We start from the raw sequence: 22,119 nt of genomic DNA on the forward strand, positions 1-22,119 counted from the left end.
ACTTTATATTTGAAATCTGAACGTTTATGTAGATGTATGGGTCGTAAATGGAGAAACGCAAACACCAGGTTGAAGTTCATCCACGACGACCGTCGTGTGATCCATGGCTACGTCCGTACGATACCTCGATTTGTACATTTTTCCTGTAACGAGGACATTGGTCATAGTATTTTCTGAGTCTTGGCTCTGTAAATAAACCATGATTATATGAAATTAATTAATTGCAATTAAATTAATTATATTTGTCCAAAAGTACAAGGCAGTCGATGTTGGTTCCTTGGTGTATATAATATCATATTATAACTCGGTGTATATCGGTGGTATTTCATGAGTGGAACACAACAGGAAGAGGAGTGGCCATGTGAAGAAGAGTGCATTGTTTTGCTAAAGCTTAGCCAGAAGGCTAACTTTGCACTACAGTTGTCTTTTCATTCCATCATCACTATACTTTATCTCGGCATTGTTAGTTCATTCAGAAGAAAATCCGAGACGAATGTGAATGTTACACATTTAAACGACGCAATGAATGGAAGTACGAATCCGCTCTTGGACAAAGAAGAGCATGTTTTGAAACTCGGAGAGAGCTTTGAGAAGAGGCCAAAATCCTCCTTTCACACAATCAGATGTGAGTGTGACAAGCATGCCATGCACTATCCCATTCCCTAGAAGATATTACTCACAGTAATGTAGAAATACTCTGTTATAAGTAAAAGGACAGAATTCAAAATTTACTTAGGTAAAAGTACAAAAGTATTGGTATCAAAATATACTTAAATTACAAAAGTAAAAGTACTCACAATACAGACTGTCCTATTTCACAAGTTTTCAAATGTATAAAATATTTTGATAATAGCAGTGAGCTTGTAGATCTCAAAATCTACAAAGTAACTATGAAGTTTTCAAATAATTGTAGTGGAGTAAAGGTATAATATTTGCCTCTGAGATGTAATGGAGTAGAAGTAAAAGTACAGCAACTTTTAAATAATCCAGCAAAGTAAAACAAATACCTCAAAATTGTACTTAAGTACAGTACTTGAGTAAATGTACTCAGTTACTTTGGACATGGTGTTACACAACACAGCCCGTTATCTCTAGTTAATTCACTTAGCTGTGGGTTGAGACACTTAGCATAACCCACATGCTCTGCTGACTTGTTAATCCTCAAAGTTATTTTTGTCACCATTTAAAGAAGCTGTTTTATGTTTGGCCAATTCAAAGTCCAATTAAATGACATGCAATTAGATCATAGTTTGTTAATATTCATGTGCCATTGTTGCCAAAACTTCAGTTCCCACATTATGGCAGATCATAGTTCAGATCCGATAAATTATGTATACGTATCTGCAGAGTATTTATGTAAGTATGTATGTATGTATATAAGTATGTGTGAATGTAGCCCTAGAATGGCTGTGATTAGCCGCAAGCAACTCTAGATCCTATTTTTAATATCTGGAATGAACGTAGAGTTGCAGTACCACTACCAACCCTTGACAGCCCATACATCCAAACGCCCCATAAATCCTGCATTATGTCCAATTTCGAAACGGGTGGTACGCTACGCAGGACCGTTGAGTGATTTCCAACGAACGCTTCCCAACTCCAACACTTAACACTATTAACACCTGCACAGAATGTATTGACAGAAAATAGCCCATAACATGTCTACGGTGGATTTTTATGAAACAAAAACGTTGCAGATAGAAAGAGGATAATTCAAGCTTTCCGTACAGCTGCATTGTTGTTGAGTTTAACTTCGTTTAATACAATCAGATAGGACTTTTCTGTTTGGATGTGTGGGCTGTCAAGGGCTGGTATTGCAACTCTAGATTCCAGATATTAAAACTAGGATCTAAGAGTTGCTTGAGGCTAGGCTGTGATATGTGTATGTATTGTAAAATCACAGCCATTCTAGGGATAATGTGAATGTACAGTAATATGTATTTATGTGAGGCACTGTACAAACTGTGACAACAAATCTATAAAATGATATTAAAGAATATATATCAATTTAAACAAAGAAGTGCTTAGTATGGTTTTGGGATAGCTCCGGTCCATAGCGTTAGAAGGAATTCACCTTAGGAGAACTCCTTCTAACACTATGGACCAGAGCTAGTTTTGGGATATATTCATATTTTTTCATCTATGACTTGTCATCACCACGTGGCTTTCCTTTGCAGACGACTTCAAACCGGCATCTATTGACACAAGCTGTGAGGGAGAGTTGCAAGTTGGGAAGGGGGATGAAGTCACCATAACATTACCACACATTCCAGTAAGAATGTCTGCTTTTGTTTTCTAATCTGATGTCCACTCACTACTTCGGACAATGTCTTTGGAGATAAACAAGGACATGTCTTTACACCTGGGAAATGTACAGCAAGCATTAACAGGCCTAACTAACATTTTCTTGTCTAGTGTAGGCAGAGGTGTTGTTCCATATAGTAAAGCAAAGTAAGATACTTACAATATGCTTACTGTCCTTGTTGCAGGGTTCCACACCACCCATGACGGTATTCAAAGGGAACAAGCGACCATATCAGAAGGACTGCGTGCTTATCATTAACCATGACACTGGAGAGTTTGTGCTGGAGAAGCTGAGCAGCAGCATCCAAGTCAAGAAGACCAGGTGAGAAGTCAAAGGAAAACCAGACCACTTACCAGAGAAAGGTTGCATTAATATTATTAAGACACAATGTAAGGAAGAAGAGGACTGTCTGAGCTACTGACAGACTTGTTGTTGTTGTTGTTGTTGTTGTTCTTGGGATATTTGTCCCTGTACATTTGCCCATACATGAAATTCATCCTGTGGTTGATGGATTTCTGAGATTCGATGCAGATGACTAAACTGGTTGGTTGTGAATGTGCTTTAACCCATTAAGACCTGAGGCCGATTCTACAAATGTCTTCTAAATCCTATACTAACGTTTTTTTGAAAAAACTGTTGCAAAAAATGTTGCAATATCAGTGGTGCTCATTCATGTCAAGGACCCCCAAAATGATATGTATTTGGCCGCCGCGGACCCCCATCGTAGGAGAAGGAGTCAAGAGGTCACATGGAAAAATAATTTAAGCTTATTCTACTTTGCGCTCCTTGTATGTCACTCATAAGTGCTTCCAGCAAATACCTAAAATGTAAATGACGACAGAGTTTGAGCAGACAAAATTGGAACTGGAACACTATAAAATCGAAGCTTATAAATCATCTTTATGGAAAAAAAATATTTTCAGTTTATGGAGAGACAGTAATGATTACTATCATATATAATATAGAGATTTAACTTTTTAACAATTTAATTTTATGGCATGAAGAAAAGATGTCATTAATGCCGGCTTTGTTTTGGGTTTTTACGGATTGTTTAGACTAGGCCTATTCATTTAGGGTAAACAATTTAACCACTTAAACCCTATACTTAGTTGACTGGATTCCTAAGAGCTTTATACTAGGCCCCCTCCTGTTTTTGCTCTATATTAATGTATCTTGTTTGTTAGCCCCAGAATAGGGATGCTAGGATTCACGTGGTTAAATTGTTGTTACCACTGTAAGGGCAGGAGTAAGTCGTGTCTCGCCCACTTTCTCACCCCAAAAAGATGGTCCCTCTTATACACTGTGCTTGTGTGTGTGTGTGTGTGTGTGTGTGTGTGTGTGTGTGTGTGTGTGTGTGTGTGTGTGTGTGTGTGTGTGTGTGTGTGTGTGTGTGTGTGTGTGTGTGTGTGTGTGTGTGTGTGTGTGTGTGTGTGTGTGTGTGTGTGTGAGAGAGAGAGAGAAAGAGACTTGTTGATGTATAATGTTACAGTTGCGTGTTTGTGCAAGCAACATGTTTTTGTGATCAGAAATACATTGGAGGAAATTGAAGAGAAGCAGCTGTGCAGACCTTAGACTTCATACCCTTTCCCCCTCTGCCAGCTGAGCGTTTTACACAGACGTCGATTTGGCTCTACCTCCGTTGCCAGTTCAAACTAAGGTGCCATGAAAATGATTCCCCATTCTGTTCTCTTATACACAGAACAAAGAAACATTCCTTGAATGGGCAATGTAAGAGGGGCTTTAGTGTGCCAGTGTGGAAGCAGTTGAGAAACACGGCACCAGAGGATTCATTATGCATATTTCTGTGTCACAGGGCGGAGGGCAGCAGTAAGATCCAGGCCAGGATCGAACAGCAGTCGGTGCGATCTAACAATAACCAGCCTAGCTCCCAATTCCGAGCCCCGACCAAGCCTGGTGCCGGAGCCAAAACCTCTCCCTCCCCCTCCAAGGACAATCCCTCCCCAGAGCCACAGTTGGATGACATCAAAAGAGGTAAGGCGGGGATCAGTTGCTATATATATGATTGGCTTTGCCTGCATTTTGCTTTTGCTTTTCATGCTTCATAAACCTCATCTGTCCAAAACCGTTTTTTTCCAGAACATGGAAAAATAACCTGTCTTCCAATAGACACGCCACTTTCCCTTTCACTTTCAAAATCATAAAATGTTCAGAAATCGTGACACAGTGAGCTTCTAGATATGTTATTTTCGCTCCCCGCTGAGAATTATAAATGAATTATAAATGTTTTAATGGATGGGAAGGAAATAGTCAAGACAAAACGGTCGAAAGAGCATGGATGTTACTCTGGCCTATTTTACATGACATTTCAACTACCCCATCGCGGCCACTGACTATGCTGCCCCCTACTGTCTGCAGAGCTGCGTGCTGAGGTGGAGGTGATCGAGCAGATGAGTAGCAGTGGCAGCAGCAGCTCCTCAGACTCGGCCAGTGGGTCTGGGAGCGGTGATGACAGCTCTAGCAGTGATGGGGAGCACAATGCCCCTCCACCTCCTAGTCAGACCTCCCCCACCCGCCCCCCGATGGCCAATGGAGGGGCTGACAGGCAGCCGGGCAGCACTCAGCTCATGAACACGCTCCGTAAGTACCAGATACTTGCGCTTACACTCCCATCACAGGTGTGTCTGGGGACCACTGCCTGTTTTTCCTTTCCTTTATGTAATGATTATGACAGGCCTAGCGATAGGGTGTTTTTAAAGGCACAACAAGTTTATTTATATAGCTCACAAAGCTAACAACCACACGATTCTTGGTCAAAATATGCAGGTATGACATACTAGCTGAACCAATCAATCGTTCAAATTACATCTCTCTTCTTGTGCTTCTGTAACGTTAGCCCCTCCATAGCCTATCAGGAACCCAACTCGAGCGAGTTTGTCTGAGCTCTACAGTCTTTGGATGAAGAACCAAGAGATGCTGTTACCATGTTGTTGCACTGTAGGTAGTGGCCTATTACTATGGTGCTGATAAACAAAATAGAAGTTCCACCAAGGCCACTAGGCTGAATGAAAAATGAATCCACACCAATAAATCAGCACAGAATCCATAAATATCAGCATGGTATTACTTTAACTATTATAAAATAATAGACAATGCAAAAAAAAAAAACTATGTGGGATGTTTTCCCCTTCCATCCTTATACTACCTATTCGTATATTTTATTTTTGTTACACCATAACTTATATTTATACATTTTCTATTATTATAAAGTGTGTGTTGTTTCCTTTTTTACCCTCCAGCCAATGATACTGAATGGTTTTCATGGCTGTTTCTGCCATGAGCTCCAATTAGAAAGCTTGTCCGACCCGTTTTATATCTGTCGCAGGAAATGATCTGCAGCTGAGCGAGTCGGGCAGTGACAGTGATGATGATTGAACTCCTCTCCCTGCCTCTCCTCTTCATCATATCTTTGCTGTCTTACTTCTGCGCAGTTCACCCTTTCCGTTGACATGGTCACCCACACCAGCTGTACATCTTGGTTTGACTTTTTTAAATTTCTTTTAGTATTTCCTAAAAGTTGGCCAATATTTAAGAGTGTATTTTTTATTAGCTGTATATTTTGTTTTACTTATCAAAAAGAGAAAAAAAAGAAAAAAACATTTTACATTTGTAAATTTGGGAAATGTATATGAGAGTGCACATACATATTTTCTGTACTGCAGTTTTATTTACTTGTATCTTGTGATGTTTGTTTGCTCTTCGTCTCCACGAGAGGGTAAGGAACTTTTTATATCTTGCTCTCCTGCACTCCCACAATGTGTCTCCTGGTATTAACTATTTAACCACTTAAGCCCTATATACTTTGAGCGCAAATAGCTGATCTACAAGTTCACAACATTTCACATCACGACACATTGTGAGCTTGTATTTTTGAAAAAAGAGAAGAAAAAAAAGAAAAATGGTGGGGATGAATCGCAGAATTTCGCCAGGGTTAGTGAAAAGGTAGAATGCCATTTATTGTATCACTGCCAGTCAACAGGCGTAAACTTCCAAACAACTGCTTTCTAGGCACACCTCCTGAGTCAACTATCATTATCACAATTGCTTTTGAATAAATTGAATTGAGATCATAACACCATGCTCATATCAGGGAATCTTTTAAAAAGCATGTGTGTTTAAAGCGGTATTAAACTGATGTCAACTTTTAGGTTATTTTTCTGTAAAGTCCCTTCCCCAGGAAAATTCTCAATATTTACTGACATTTTGTTGCATGTGGGCTCAATAGCGAAGAAAATACGGTCCAATGACATTCATTCCTTTACCAGAGATGTTGGGGAGAGGATTTTATGAATAGATTTGTCTACCTAACAAAGAAGAAATAATTAAATAAATGGCAGATTTCTGGCCAGTGGATAAGTGTTCAATACTCTTATAAAGGAAGGAAAATATCAAGGAGGAACAGGTCGTTACATTTAAATTGTAACATCTGTTTTTTCTGATTGACTTGGTAACTCACTTTAGCTGTCATCACCTTTATCCTGTCCATGTGATTTACATTTTTAATCATTGGCATTAAAATACATTTACATTTAGATAGGGGGGAACCGAGGACGTACAAAATATCAGAAGCACTTTGTTCTTACTCAGATATTTGCCATTCTGTCTGTCTGGCTCTGTTTAGCTGTAAGTTTCAAACCAAACTCAATATAAAAACATTTCAGTGACAATATGACCACTTGGACTTATGTCCAAATGTATTTAACATGCAGACATTTAAAGTTGAACTGTGGCGTTTTACACGGAAACAAACATTGATTTGTTTACACTCATAATTTCGCAGAAGCAGTGTTTTGTTGAAGCACACTGACTATGTGATTGTGGGTGCGTTCGGAAATGCGCACCGGGAGCGCACTCACGTATTAGTTTGTATTGGCCAGTGCGCTCAGTGCTATATATCCGAACACACCCATTACCAGTGATGGACAGTAATGGAGTACTGGTTTTTGATACTCATTACTCTTACTTGATTTCCAAGACAAATATTTTACTTTTACTCAAGTACATTTCTATCAAGTCAAGTACTTTTAGGTTGGCTGTTTTTTTTTCTTCCCTAAAATGCAATTGGCCACACTAGCCCATGTGTCCGGCTTCTGTTTACTTCTACTTTAAGTATTTTTAAAAGCATGTACTTTCACTTGTACTTTAAGTATTTTTAGAAGCATGTAATTTTGAATACTTAAAGGGATATTTCACTTTCAAAAAAACTTTTGGTCATTTTATCATCTACTCAGGCCTTTGTGAACCCCCCAGACAGTTTTTAAGTTGCTTTATTAATTATTTAGATATTTGATATTCATTTTATCAGACACGCCCTCTTCCTATACAAACCCATTGTAACTTCAAACTCCATTTTAACCATGTTAGATTCATCAAAAACACCCGTCCTTGGTTCTGCTGACTCACCCTGCCCTCCTAATGCGTGAGGGGGCCGTGATTTTCCGATTACTTTTTTCATTTATTTATTTAATTTGTTTCATTTTCCCAAAAAAATATTAAAAATAAATGAAAAAAGTAATTGAAAAAACACGGCCCCCTCACGTATTAGGAGGGCAGGATGAGTCACCAAAACCAAGGACGGGTGTTTTTGATGAATCTAACATGGTTAAAATGAAGTTTGAAGTTACAATGGGTTTGTATAGGAAGGGGTGTGTCTGATAAAATGAATATCAAATATCTAAATAATGAATCAAGCAACTTAAAAACTGTCTGGGGGGCTCACAAAGGCCTGAGTAGATGATAAAATGACCCAAAGTTTTTTTGAAAGTGAAATATCCCTTTAAGTATACTTAAAAGCAATGCCCTTTTTACTCTTACTTGAGTAACATTTTGACTGAGCTACTTTTACTTGTAGTGAAGTAAATTTGACCAGGAGTATCTGTACTCTTACTCAAGTACTGGGGTCGAGTACTTCGTCCACCTCTGGATATTACTTTCAAAGATTTTCAGAAAATATTACTTTTTAAAGGTTTAATGACATTCACTTTTACACAACATTCAAAGTCTTTGTCCTGGTCCTTCAAAAGTGTACAAAAAGTTTTAAGTGAAAATTCCATTCCAGTGATCCATGGCAGGTGTTTTTCTCTCACTTTTCTAAAGCCTTTTCAACTGCAATGAAAAAAGAAATCTTTGCCTGCGGGTGTCGCTGGTGAGGGATTTTGCCTGTCAATCATCGCCTCTGCTCCGCCCCCCCCCAAAGGAAAGGATAGGGGAGGGGAGGGGCGAGGAGGAGAGTGGGCGGGATTAATCGACTGTGACCTCACTGTCGAAGGGCAAAGCTCAGATTACTTTTCAGCCTAATTATTCAGAAAACCCCAGACCACAGAAAATCCACTGAATGTTCTAAAGTTCAGGTTTTTTGGGTGTAATTGAGGTCATAAAACCCCAAATAAAACATTGGAAAAAAAAAAGTGAAAATGAATGTCATGATACCTTTAAAATGTATACGGCTGCCATGTTTACCTGTTGACATGTTTATAAGGCTACAAAGTTGACCACCAGATTCGAGGCTAACGCTTGGTGAGGAAGCTTGCGCCACTTCATTTGATTGATGGCCTAAATTCTTAAAGTTGGCAAGCTAATATGGCAGGAAATGCAACCTGGAATGGCACTATGAAGAAGAAACTCTTAAGAGGATATGTCAAGGTTTACATATCCAGTAAGATCCTGGGGTATAGCACATGCTCAATTAAGAGTCTGGTCTGCTCTTCGAATACATGATATAGGAGTGAACTATATGCACGTTATGCATTGTAATACTCCACCAGATCATTGAATTTTTAGTGCATGTGTCATACCACAAGTAAAGCTTCTTTGACGCTGCCTTCTCTAGATATGGTTTGGAACGGTGCCCAAACCTGACCCCTCCATGCATGTTGTTTGCATGTACGTCCTCATGTGCATGCTTGAGAACCACGTGATCACTGGGATCCACATTGCTCAGTAGCGCTACTTACATGTGGCCAAAAACTCTGCAATTCAACTTTAACCAATAGAGAACCAAAGTCCTGATGTTAAAAGCCATGCATTCTGGGTCATAAAATGGGTTAAAATCCATTTTTTTAAATCACTCAACATAACATGAGTTACCTAAAGTGTGAACTATAACATTTTTAAATGGGAAAATGTCTTTATGACCCAGGTGCTGTGGTTTTTATGTCAAACTTTGCTAGGACTACTTTAACACCATTACTAGAGAGACTACTTCAACTTGTCATGTTGAATTTAGATCAAACTGATACAGTTGGTCACACTCCAGTCTTGAGCTGAGGTGGAAGTAAAAAGCTTAAGAGATAGGTTAACGGTCAATTTTTTACACGTTTTCTAGACCAGGGGTCTTCAACGTTTTTCAGGCCAAGGACCCCTTAACTGAGAGAGGGATGAAGCAGGGACCCCCACTATATTGTATGAAATTGTTTTGCAGATTAAACTTTTTCATAGATTTCATAGATGGCTTCATAGATGTGTTTAACAGCACTATCATCAGTGTTGTTTAAATGTTTTTTTATTATTATGTTGGATTCATGTTAATGTGTATTTTCAGACATTTAACCACTTAAACAGTCAATATTTAGTAAACTTGACCTTTCACTCTGTACTTGGTCTGCACTTCTTTCCCTTTACACCAAACCTCTTTGCCGAAAATAGCAGATCTACAAGCTCACAACGTCTTGCACTGCGAGGCATTGTGGCTAAAGTTCTCCTCAGAATAGGGATGCTAGGGTTCAAGTGGTTAATGTAAAATAATACATATACTGTATATCCTATCACACTAAGATTTGGCTGCCCTCCTGTAGTAACTCGGAGGACCCCCTGTTGAAGACCCTTGTTCTAGACTGTGTACATTATTATTAGGCAAAGCCAGCCCACAAATTCCACTTCATAGCTAAAACTGAGCTTGAGAGATTTAGGCTGGCCATGCGAGGTTATGTCACATTTTAGTCAGCGTATCAAGCTGAATGTCTTTTCTCAATAAATGCCAAAGACTCAAAAGAACCCTCGTTAAACACAGAACAGAAATGTCATCTCATGTTACAACGTGATGTGAGGGTAATTGTATTCGTTTTGGTTTTGTCTGAAAATTTGTTGTGCATTTGAGTTGATGCTGATGTCATACTTGGTTGCGCATTGTGTCACACACCGAAAATAGCCAATCTACAATTTTTTATTTTGGCAATTTTCAGAGCACCACAACATTTGGAAAAACAAATGTATTGCTTATGAAATTGTGTGAGTTTACAGACTGTAATCATCTGCCTTTTATTAAGACAATGTGGAAAGAACATTGGAAATTTCCCAAATTATACTTACAGTTTTGGAATGAAAGCCTTAGATTATTGATAACTAATGGGCTACTTGTATCAAATTGTCAATTGATGAATATTCTGTAACTGCTATTAAAAATTCTTTCATCTTTCATATTGAAAGTAGGCCAGGACCTAATTGGCTTTGTTGTAAGTATTAAAGATAATGGCCAATTTCCAGAAGTATCTTTAGATGAAGTTAATCTTCGCTCCATCCACTGACAGTTGAATGAAGATTGAATTAGTCTGAATTGTACCATATAGGGCTATAAGTTATGTATTCTTTCTGATTCCAAGCACGGTTCCAGTTACTGTGCACTCTGGTATCTGTACGTTTGCGGTTGTGACCCATTTCTGTTCCCAGACAAAACCTCTTGTATTTGGTGCTTTAATTCCTAGGTTTTTATTAGTGCTATGTTTGTGAATTGTTTCTACAAATCTGAAGTGCATTAAAAGTGTGCAAATACATTCCAGTTTATTGTTTGTTATATTGCGTATTCTCTGTTTATTAACATTATGGTAGCACCTACAATGTCCACATGTTAGCATTAATCTGCAATAACTGTTGGAAAAGTAACATTAATTCAATCTAATCTACTTTTCTAAAGGTTAATCAAATTCAGGGGCATAAGGCCATTACAAAGCGTTAATGACTTTTCCGAGTAAGGGATAATACAGTAACAAGTACCAGTTTTGTATTTGTTAATTTTCACGAAATTTGCAAACCAATTATGGGCGTGGCCTAAAATAAATGATCATTGTATGACCCTAGGTCAAAAGGTAAAGCGGGCTGATATAGCGCCACCATGAGGCTGACTCAAAAAGTCTTGGGTGAAGTATCTTCCTTAGCCTAATGGCTTCGTGCATGACAATTTTGACTGATATGTCCAGTGGTTTACGAGATTAGCTGCACACACAGACAGTCACATACTAAGGGCGATTGGTGGAGATAATCAACACAGGTGGAACTAATATGGGGGATGACCATAGACCGTAAAAAAATATGGACAGCGTCACGCCATTGGTTTCTACAGACCGTAAATTAAGCCTATTTTGCAGCGATCAAGTGTAAAGTTCGTCCAAAAAACCCATCCGCTTGAATAGAGCCTAATTGCTTCTGCAACCAGCAGGGGTGAAACAGCGAGACTACAGGCCATTCATATGAACTGTCACACTTCCTATATAGCCTCAATTTACAAGCCGGATGCTAGGCCAAAGATTGTTAATATAGAAAGATACACAATCTCCATTGGAGCCACTAGAGGCGAAGTAGTACACAAATCCTACAAATGGTCTCCTAAGTAGGCGTGGTTTGCTTCTCCCCCGACCATCCCACCACCCTCCCCCTCCCCCTCCCCTCTCCCTGGCTGACAACGTCATGTGGATGTGTATTTGTGTATTTTCTTCATTAAAGAAAATAAATGCTTTACATGTTTGAAAGTGCACTGCTATTGGCAAAGATGATTTTAAAGAAACCCCAAAAAAATCCCACCACAAATTCACACGTATTATTCAGTCTTATCTTCTGCTAGATGTTTCTGCTCAACATTGTAACAGGTCCTTTTATTTATAAGGTATATATTTTACCACTATAGACTATAATGTGTTTAGCATGAATATTTAGCAAAATGTCATGATTCCCAAATCATACCCCATCAACCAAGACGTTAATAATGGAAAATGATATTATTGAGCATTGGAACACACATTTTATTTAATTTTTGAAATGTCCATAATGATTTCACGTAGGCCTACCACATTCACATATATAGAATCTCAGTTTATCAGTTTTTAGAACATCTTATGGGGACAGAGCATAGAGTTCAAATCTAATATAATAATACAATATAATATAAGGGACAGACAGAGCCCTCTATGTCTCGTCCGTCAGACTGCAGATGGACTCTTCAGATATCTTCCCAGATCTCGCGAGAGTGTGCTGCTAGGATAGAGAAAGGTGGATAACAAAGTAGATTTTCTCCTAATTTGTGTCACTAAAAATTTTTTAGTATGAAAATCGTGCATATTGTGTGTCTTGCGACGATCGGGTCCAATATTTAGTTCAGTGACCATGGAGCTAAAGAATGGTTCAGAAGCTGTGTTCACGTTCACTCTTCCATTGGAATCAATAGACTCCAACTTGCTTCCTGTCTCCTAAAAAGGTGTCCACCTACGTCACACACAGGCATGCAATGCTCATTTGGTATGTTCTTGCACTCTATTTCAATGACGTGACGCGCACGTCGCTTAACACCTACACTGCAAGTCACACAATGGACAATTGATATGCATCTAGACTTATTCCTATGTTAATTCGCTAGGTGTGAGTCGGGAACCTTTGAAAACTTTGTTGAGGTGCGAATTTAAAGTAGTTTTAAATCTATGCGTGTGCCTGCGTGTGCTCCTGGTCAAATACGTTCCGGCACGGCGTGCAAGGCCGTCCAGTGAGCATTGCACCCCTGGTCACGCAGAAACGGGAAGTAAACCGGAGAATGCGACTCTTGCTATTTTCTTCTTGGGCTAGGCCCTTGTGGATGGTAGGCACAGAACAAGATGAGGCGACATCTGGTTGGGAAGTAGAGGAAGAGACTGGATCAACAGTTAATGCTGCTCCATCATCACTTATTTCCTAAGAGGAAAAGGAAAACTGCAGTTGATTGCATATCTCTATACAAATAATACTGACAATAAGAATATTGGCGAGGATGAACTATAACCTTCGGTGACTTTTCCTCTTCTTGTAGCAGAAGCAACATAGACGTAGACACCCATTTTCACGAACACATTCACAACAACGGCACTCTTCTTCTTCTACATCATCATTGGTCTCTGGCCCTTGTGGTTTTATCACTGCCTCTTGTTCATCTGTACAAGTAGAAAATAGTAAAGAGGCAAACCAAGATATATGAGAATACAGATAAAATTACATTAAAGGGGTTCAAGCGTTCAATTTTATTGTCAACAATACCAATTACAAGTAAAAGGCATATGAAATTCATTGTGTGCTAAAAACCAACACAGCAGCTACAGTCTCAAGACTACCATGTTAAAGACTAGTGTCAAATGTGATCTGTGTTAAAAGTAAAGTAAATAGCCTTAAATTAGTTATCATTTATTGTCATACATATTGTCAGACATTTTGTTGCTGGCTGGCATTCATCTATACTGAGATGTCTTAGGTCATAGTGTGTATGTGTCAAAAATGCTGCTCCACATGTATGTGTATGATGGTCTCTCATGTATACCTTCTATCACAGATCTTCAAACTAGAAATAGAAGCCTAGATACATTTAATTTTGTACACACACACACACCATATTTCAGTGATCTAGTTTAGAGAAAATTGTGGAAGATCTGATTTGTGTAGATTAAATAAGTCAGTAATGTATTAAAAGAATAGGCTTTACCATTGGCCACCATTTTGTAGGCTTGGCTAGGAGAACCAGTTTGAGTTTCTCGAAAATAACTTGGTTGGATGCTGATTTTGTCAGATGAAGGTGCGACTGCAGGGTTGTACCATGGCATTGTCTTCAGATCTGGAAGCATATCTGTCAGTCTTACATCATGTAGCAGATTCAGGAATTCCCGGCAAGTCATGTCCCCCTTGAAAATAATTTTGTCCACAAGTGCAGTGGCTGCGTCTGATGGAACACTGATTTCTTTTAGGTTGCCATACTCAAATTCCACAATTAACTTTTGTTCAAATACATACTGGTTGACTAACTTAATGTGTGGCATTAGAATACGTTGAAGAGTTGTCTTGTTCCGTGTGATCAGGTCTTTAGCCTCCATGCTGATTATCCCTGCAAGAGAAAAAAGGACAACTTTGCACTTAACCCATTAAAACCAGGAAAGCATCTGTGTCATTTTAAAGTTGAGCTAAAAAGCTTTATATTATACTTTGGCTATTCAAAAATAGCAGATATAAATTAATCGCTTGTATATTTTACTGTATTGTATTGATAATGTCTGTTTTTGTATGGATAACTACCACCATTTTTTAACAGCCTGCTCAGGGACTACAGATGAGAATTTGCCAACTCTGGCTAACTCTGGCCCATTTACGTGGATGTGAAAAACGGACATGTTGATTAATGTGCACTGTCCCTGATAAATAAATAAATAAAAATAAAACATAAAAGTGTGTGCGAATCTTTGAATATATATATATTTATTTTAAAGCGACCATTTATAGTAGGGGCGGCCATAGCTGAGTGGTTAGTGAGCCCGCCTAGGGAGCCAGAGGCCCTAGTTGCCCCAGGTACGATTCCAGGCCACGCCAGCATGTGTCGATGAAATGAAATTTGTCCCTGAGCAAGACTCTTAACCCCTAATTGCTCACTGGCCCTCATTGGAAACAAGCCCGCAAGGACTTTCATGAACGTCCTGTTAAAAGGAATTATCCTTATCCTTATTTTTAACTCAAATATTTGCTGCTGGGGGGTCCCTGGAACAAAATATTTTGAGATGGGGTCGGCGGCCAAATACATATCATTTTGGGGGTCCTTGACATGAAAAAGCTTGAGCATCACTGATATATCGGTTTTAAAAAAAAGGATTTAGAAGACATTTGTTTTTAATCGGCCCCAATAATAACCAAATATAATCATAGAAAGGTCTCTCTCGTCTCTGTCTCTGGCTTGTGATGACAATGTTTTGAGGTTGTGTGTATGTATGAAAAGGCACGGGGCAATTGGGGAGGGATATAATAAAGCAATGTTTTCCGTCCTGAGGTCCGGGCCCCCCTTGGAGGGCATGAGGCCCCTGTTTAGAGATGATATGTTGCATAAAACCGTGCTGCACACTCCATGGTGAACGAAGATCCAAGAACAGTAAAACCACACCAGATAGTCATTAATAAACTCCACCAAGTGGAGTCCATGTTCAATCCAAGTGTTGCATCCAACCAAGTCCAAATCGCATCCTCATTAGGCTACTTCCAAAATACTGCTTTTTCACTGAGATGGTTTATACCAGAAGCGTTTTAAATAGTACAAATTTCAGTGTTTTAGAGGTACTGCGCACACGACTGGATGCATTACACTGCAAGTGCTGCTCTGGAGCTCACAACCGGATCCTTGTTTTCTGGGGGTCTCTGGTTTTGCTGTCATTTATCGTAGAACCCCATTTTCTTCAATTCATCAAGTATTCTCTTTGTTTTTTGATTCGTCATTCACCGCAAAGGAATGCGACACAAATAAAAACACTCTATGAACTAGAAAATGTGCTCCTCGGAGCACAGGTCTCCGTCAGTACTGTTCCTGATTAATCCTGTCTTACCTATTTATATTACATATTGTCACGTGTCACTTGACCAATGTTAGCTTGACCAATGTTACCTCACTTCAAAAACATGAATGGTTTTTTGAAGTGACACACCTATTTATAGGATTTTATTTCGTCATGCGTCTCGCTAGCCAATCAAAAGCATTGGTGACAACATATTGTCACGTGTCACGTGAAGCTTGACCAATGTTAGCTTGGCTGGGGGGGGGACACACAGCGGGACGGGAACGAGAACATACTCTCCACCTCTGGCGGAGACAACTATGAAGGCTTCATTGGGCATGAGGCCCCTGTTTAGAGATGATATGTTGCATAAAACCGTGTTGCACACTCCATGGTGAACAAAGAATCCAGGTGAATGAAGATCCAAGAACAGTAAAACCACACCAGATAGTCATTAATAAACTCCACCAAGTGGAGTCCATGTTCAATCCAAGTGTTGCATCCAACCAAGTCCAAATCGCATCCTCATTAGGCTACTTCCAAAACACTGCTTTTTCACTGAGATGGTTTATACCAGAAGCGTTTTAAATAGTACAAATTTCAGTGTTTTAGAGGTACTGCGCACACGACTGGATGCATTACACTGCAAGTGCTGCTCTGGAGCTCACAACCGGATCCTTGTTTTCTGGGGGTCTCTGGTTTTGCTGTGGTTTTAGCTGGTCTTAGGACCTTGTTATCTCCTAACCAATCAGAGTGCAGAGGGGCGTCGCTCTAAATTTGGTGACGTCAGCGTGCTCCGTGCACAGGCCGGGGGGGGGGGGAGGGGAGGCGGGGACATAGATTGGTGAAGCAATAGGAAGCGCCGCAGGAATCCCTGCGGCTGGGTTTGGATCCGCCCTTCAAGACCATCGATTGGGCTCGTTCTTTCAGTCTACCTTCGGGATGAAGCACTCCCTTAACTTACAGTGTAGAAATGGACCCAAATTGGACCCAGGAGCAGCATCTGTCCTTGCCAGGCCTCTCCAGCCTCAAGCCCGTCAAGATGGCGTAACCCAGCATGGCGGCGGTTGCGAACAGCACGGATAATATCTGGTTGCGTCTCTTGTGGGGCTCATTGTAAAAGTCGCTGCTGGTGTCTGCCTGAGCCGGCGACTTGCTGGCTGGGGCCTTTTGGCCCGTGGAGGGGAAGTACAGGTCTAGGATGTTGGTGCAGAACTGATTCAAGTTTTCCAAGGAGTTGAGGTGTTGCTGGAGCTTCCCGTTGGGCATCCTGATCTTCAACAGAGACCCGAGGTGGCCATACACGTAGGCGTCCAGTGAGGATGGGGAATCACCGAAGAAGAACTTGTGTGAACCGAGGTGCTGAGAGAGCAATGTCATACACTCCAGAGCATCACGGTAAAGCTCTTCTTCCAGTTGTTCTCCGGACTCCATCATGGGATCTCCTCTGACCAGCCTCAGCTTCTCCAGCTGCTGGTTACGCATGCGGTTTGCCAGGAAGAAGTTCAGGGGGAATGAAATGTTCTCACCATACCAGCGCTGTGTCACGTCCCCATAGTTTTTGCCGTCCACCCATTTGGAGTAGATCAACGCAGGGAGCAGCTTCTCCTCCAGAAGAGAGACAAATGCCAGGGTGTCCGCAGCCTCCTTGGGTGAGAGGTCGTAGTCGGCATTATATTTCTGTTTCTTGAGTTGGATAATGACATTATTGGTTCTTGAAACAATGCCTTCGTTCACGGTCTTCAGTGCAGGTAAAACACCTGTGGGACTTCTCCAAGGGTTGGTGATCTCGTGGATTTTAACAGGAGCACCAGCAAACTTGGAGTACGCCTGTACGATGAGAGAATCTACATCGCAACTCCAGTCACCTCCCCAGCAGTACAACTCCATGGGGTCGGCCATCTTGGATGTTATTACCAAAATACCAGTTTATAGTCCAGACGTAGCCTACACAGACTGTCAAGGGCAGAATGGAAACTAAAATCTGCCTGGGAATTTAAATGACAGTGGCCCTCATGGAGGCTAGTCTGTGACATCAGTACAGCATGCACTTCTGACACACCAACTTGGGGGATCCATATTTGGTCCAGACAGACACACACACTTCAACATCATAGAATAGAAGAGGAAATACTGTATGTGAAGATTAAGTAGAGAGTCTGTCTGTCTGTCTGTCTGTCTGTCTGTCTGTGGCGGGGGGTGGATTATGCCCAAATATGGACATATCTAAGTCTGATGTCAGCACAAATTGTTCAGGGCAAATGTGAGGGAGAAATGGCATGGCTGTTGATAACTGTCAGAGCTTTGACTGTAGTATTGTGAGGGAAATATATCATGCCATTGCCAATATGTGTGATTATTTATTCAACTGGTTACTAGAAGTTGGGGCTGCTACATTTAGTGGTATATACTGTCATCATGTGGCATGATACTGACCATGATACTGACCATGATACTGACATGATACTGACCATGATACTGACATGATACTGACCATACTGACATGATACTGACATGATACTGACCATGATACTGACATGATACTGACCATGATACTGACATGATACTGACCATGATACTGACATGATACTGACCATGATACTGACATGATACTGACCATGATGCTGACATGATACTGACCATGATACTGACCATGATACTGACCATGATACTGACATGATACTGACATGATACTGACCATGATACTGACCATGATACTGACATGATACTGACATGATACTGACCATGATACTGACATGCTACTGACCATGATACTGACATGGTACTGACATGGTACTGACCATGATACCGACCAAGATACTGACATGATACTGACCATGATGGTCAGTATCATGTCAGTTTGTTAGAAATCTTTCAAGACAGATTCCGCTGTTAAAAGAATCTGTCAGCACCACTGCCCTAAACATGTAGTGTTGTTGTTAGTAGGAATAAACACAGAAACGCCTGGGAAGAAGCACCTGGGAGGAAGTTTCTACACAAAAAAGGTTCCCAGATTCCCCTTTCTTAGTCCACTTCCTCCTGGGTGCTTTGCTTCTGTGTTTATTCTATACTAACAACAACATGTTTAAGGCAGTGGTGCTGAGAGATTATTTTGTCATTATCATGATCAGTATCACGTCACAGAGCTGTGACCATTTTTACATAATTTGTCAAAGATTATTTAGAAAACTCAGCATTATGTTCCACTCAATGTAACAAAACGGCCAAAATACATCTAGAGATAATGCAAATCAAATCTATTTTCATTTGATATTATATAATAAAGTAAAACTGTTTTATGAGAACACTTAAAGTGGATAAAATATTAAATATTTCTATTTTTATGTGATTGCACCATTTTACTTTTTCAGGCACATTCTGTAATTGTCATTGCAAAATTGGTGCAAGTGTCTTTTCAAATGACATTAAATCAACATGACTACAAAATGTACGTTTTAACAAACCTGATACATGCCTGTAAAATAAGATTTAAAAATATTTTTTAATTTGTCATCTTGCCAACCCCATTTTTTCACTGATCCTAAAATAAGTTCCCGATTGCACCTTTAACAGACTAGAAATGATCTTTATACTTGGTTAACCAGTTAGCAATCTGCAGAACCGTGTGTATATGCGTGTAATATACAGATGCTGTGCATAGACATGGAAGCACTAAAACCCACTTCCCTCTGCTAAGTCGTGGGAACATAACTGGCAGGTACTGTGGGGATGATGCAATTGGTGTGAGGGGGGGGGGGGGGGGGGGGTCAACCACAAATCTAACCTGTATATAAAACCTCTACAAACAATGTCAACGTGTTACTTATTAACCCCTTTTCTTTTCAATCAGTCACAAATCAATCACAATATACAAACATAGTAACCATCTGGTACATAAACACAAATCTTCCCCCCTTCTCCCCCAGGCTCTTTATTCTGGGCGACCCTTCCACTTTAAGAACTGTCTCTCCCGCCTTAGCTGAGTGGATTCAAACGGCCCTTATGCTAGGCAGGAGATTGGTGGTCAGGGCCTGGAAAGACCCATCTGCACCGGTTCCTTCTCTGTGATTTACTTCCTTGGGTCAACTGGCCGCATATGAAAGATTGTCTTATAGATTGCTCAACAGGATGGATAAATATGATTTAAAATGGGGACATTATCATCTACATGCTACGGGTCTTGGATGACGTTTCCGGCTCAGTGTGAGCTTCAATAACCATAAAGTGTCTTGGGTTAGATTTGTCTGGGGTAGGACTGGGGTAGACTGCGGGTGGTTTGCTTTGTGCATTGTATTTTAGATTTTTCTTTTCGTTGATGTCTTTATGTTTTCAAGGTTTTTTTATTTTGTATTATGTGTATTATATGTCTTGTCTCGTTCAATGGTCAGTAATGTCGCTATTTGAATATGAATGTTATTGTGATGTTTATTGTATGTCTTGTCTAAAATATTCTTGCATCAATGTTGAAAGAAAATTCTCTGTATGTTTGTCTAAAAAGAAGAAAAATAAAGTACAAATCATAAAATAAAAAAAAACACAAATCTTCCTCCTTTTGGCGGCTCGCTCGGATGCGCCATACAAGCATCTAGCCCTCACACTGTCGACTTGTCTGCCTTGTTTTTATGAGATTCACTGTGAAGAGTCATGCATTTGTTGCACACCCTTGCACATATGCCGGTATATAAACCTAAAGGTGCATCTCAGACAATCATACAGGGCGTCAGAGCTGAACTCGATTGGGAATTGCTAGGATGCTGCTAGATCTCGAGGGGGGAGTAATGTAGTCCTGTGTGTGACCAGCACGGTACTGGATTCCAGTGCTAAAGTGCTCAGGATAGAGCAAGACTGGCCTGTTTGACACTGAACATAAACCTTATCATGCAGTGGTCGAAACCAGCAGAGGTACCAAAATATATATACTGTATACACATTGTGCAGTTACAAATGTGCACTTCCACTGTTTGTGAAAAGGGCCTGACACTTTAAAATCTCATCATAGTACTGTGGTTTGAGGCATTCCCCCTCATCATGGGTGAAGAAATACAGGAATAAATAAATAGGGAAGTGACTAAAAACAGAAGTAAACGTGAAATACCTTCCACTTTCTTTCCTTCTAATTTGTGATGGCTTATAATGACTTTCTGTTATACATTATAACTAAGCTTGCTTAGACATGTTAACTGTGCTATTACAAGACAGTTGCCAAACATAGAAATGTATTGAGATAACTTAGTTTATGCTAATACCTAACACATAATATATTTTAGAACCTATAGTTTAAAAACAATTGCTACCTTGGAAAAAGACAGATTATCTTTGAACGACTTCTTACAAGCAAGCAGGATTAAAAAAATAAAATAGACTAATAGCCTAATGGTAGCTAGTCTATTCTAAGTATTAATATAGGATAGCCTAATTGTCCTACCTTTACTTATCAATGTATCAGTCTCCCACACGCCACGGCTTGAATGTGAATTCGCAAAGAGGAATCGACAAAGGGGAAATAGAAAGACAGACTATGTGAATAAAGAGGGAAAGTGTGTATGTGTGCATGTCTATGTGTGTGACAGAGAGAGAGAGAGAGAGAGAGAGATGCCTCTGGTGATACAGTTGAACTGTAGACCGTACTGTACCGTGTCTGAACCATTGACTGTAAAAAGGAGAAAGTCAGAGAGAGAGAGAGAGAAGTACCTTAAAGACTATTCATCATAAGTGTATTCCTGTACTATCTGCACCATACTGATCTACATAGACCTACTGTACACTTTGACTTCAGTCTCTGTAGCATGTTAAGCATGGCTGGAGATGTGTCAAGAATTGCCTCCGAAAAGCTCGATGGATTATTGGCTTGTGCATTTTGTTTTGTCTATCTTTTGTTTCATATTATTGCTGCAAGATGTTGTAATGTAAACAATGAAATCCATGAATTTATCACACTATGCACCGAAAGACTTATGTGTCTGTCTGTCTGTCTGTGAGTGTATCGCCACATATGTCGAGAACAGTCTGACCGATTGACTTCACACTTGGCAGACGGTAGGATCAGCGTTTGTCCATCTGTCCACAAATCTCTGTATCTGTCTGTCTGTGTCCCTATGCCCATATATGGAGATCCCTGGTGTCATCAATATGACATCATACTGATGTCATTGACTGGCCTCAAAGTATGAGGTAATGGGTACTGCATTAAGTATTGCATGACTGGAGGGAGGGCCATGGGCTAGGCGTCACCCTATAATAATAATAAGTATAGCTGCAAGCATAATA

The 22,119-nt window shown here is 40.0% G+C and overlaps 2 protein-coding genes and 1 long non-coding RNA gene across 5 annotated transcripts; 1 reads left to right on the top strand and 2 right to left on the bottom strand.

Moving 5' to 3' along the window:
* Positions 1–377: 377 nt before the first annotated feature.
* Positions 378–7,637, top strand: eaf1 (ELL associated factor 1). Of its 3 annotated transcripts, XR_013933034.1 has the most exons (7): positions 378–625; positions 2,178–2,272; positions 2,490–2,626; positions 4,119–4,297; positions 4,682–5,260; positions 5,649–6,535; positions 6,673–7,637. XR_013933034.1 is itself a non-coding variant. In XM_080426459.1 (6 exons), exons 1-6 carry the CDS (start codon positions 523–525, stop codon positions 5,696–5,698), a joined length of 786 nt encoding a protein of 261 aa, XP_080282585.1. In that variant the 5' UTR covers positions 378–522; the 3' UTR covers positions 5,699–7,637. The 3 variants fall into 3 exon arrangements, 1 of the variants encoding a protein (XP_080282585.1); XR_013933033.1 differs by having other exon boundaries at positions 5,649–7,637; XM_080426459.1 differs by having other exon boundaries at positions 4,682–4,903; positions 5,649–7,637.
* Positions 7,638–13,331: 5,694 nt separating this feature from the next.
* LOC308083739 lies at positions 13,332–21,414 on the bottom strand. Its single transcript, XR_013933002.1, has 3 exons — positions 21,278–21,414; positions 14,031–14,426; positions 13,332–13,488 (listed from the first exon to the last, which is right to left on the bottom strand). It is a non-coding gene; the product is annotated as an uncharacterized lncRNA (long non-coding RNA).
* On the bottom strand, positions 16,813–17,754 carry LOC308084482 (metaxin-1-like; the record flags this gene model as incomplete). Its single annotated transcript, XM_080427147.1, has 1 exon — positions 16,813–17,754. One exon carries the CDS (start codon positions 17,752–17,754, stop codon positions 16,813–16,815), a length of 942 nt encoding a protein of 313 aa, XP_080283273.1.
* Positions 21,415–22,119: the final 705 nt, after the last annotated feature.

This window comes from Gymnoscopelus braueri, assembly GCF_963280865.1.
Source record: "Gymnoscopelus braueri genome assembly, chromosome: 4".
Taxonomy (NCBI): domain Eukaryota; kingdom Metazoa; phylum Chordata; class Actinopteri; order Myctophiformes; family Myctophidae; genus Gymnoscopelus; species Gymnoscopelus braueri.

Coding starts and splice junctions, on each gene's coding strand:
- eaf1 (XM_080426459.1), top strand. CDS start 523: ATGAATGGAAGTACGAATCCGCTCTTGGACAAAGAAGAGCATGTTTTG. Junction 2,273..2,489: donor TAACATTACCACACATTCCA/GTAAGAATGTCT, acceptor TCCTTGTTGCAG/GGTTCCACACCACCCATGAC. Junction 2,627..4,118: donor ATCCAAGTCAAGAAGACCAG/GTGAGAAGTCAA, acceptor TCTGTGTCACAG/GGCGGAGGGCAGCAGTAAGA.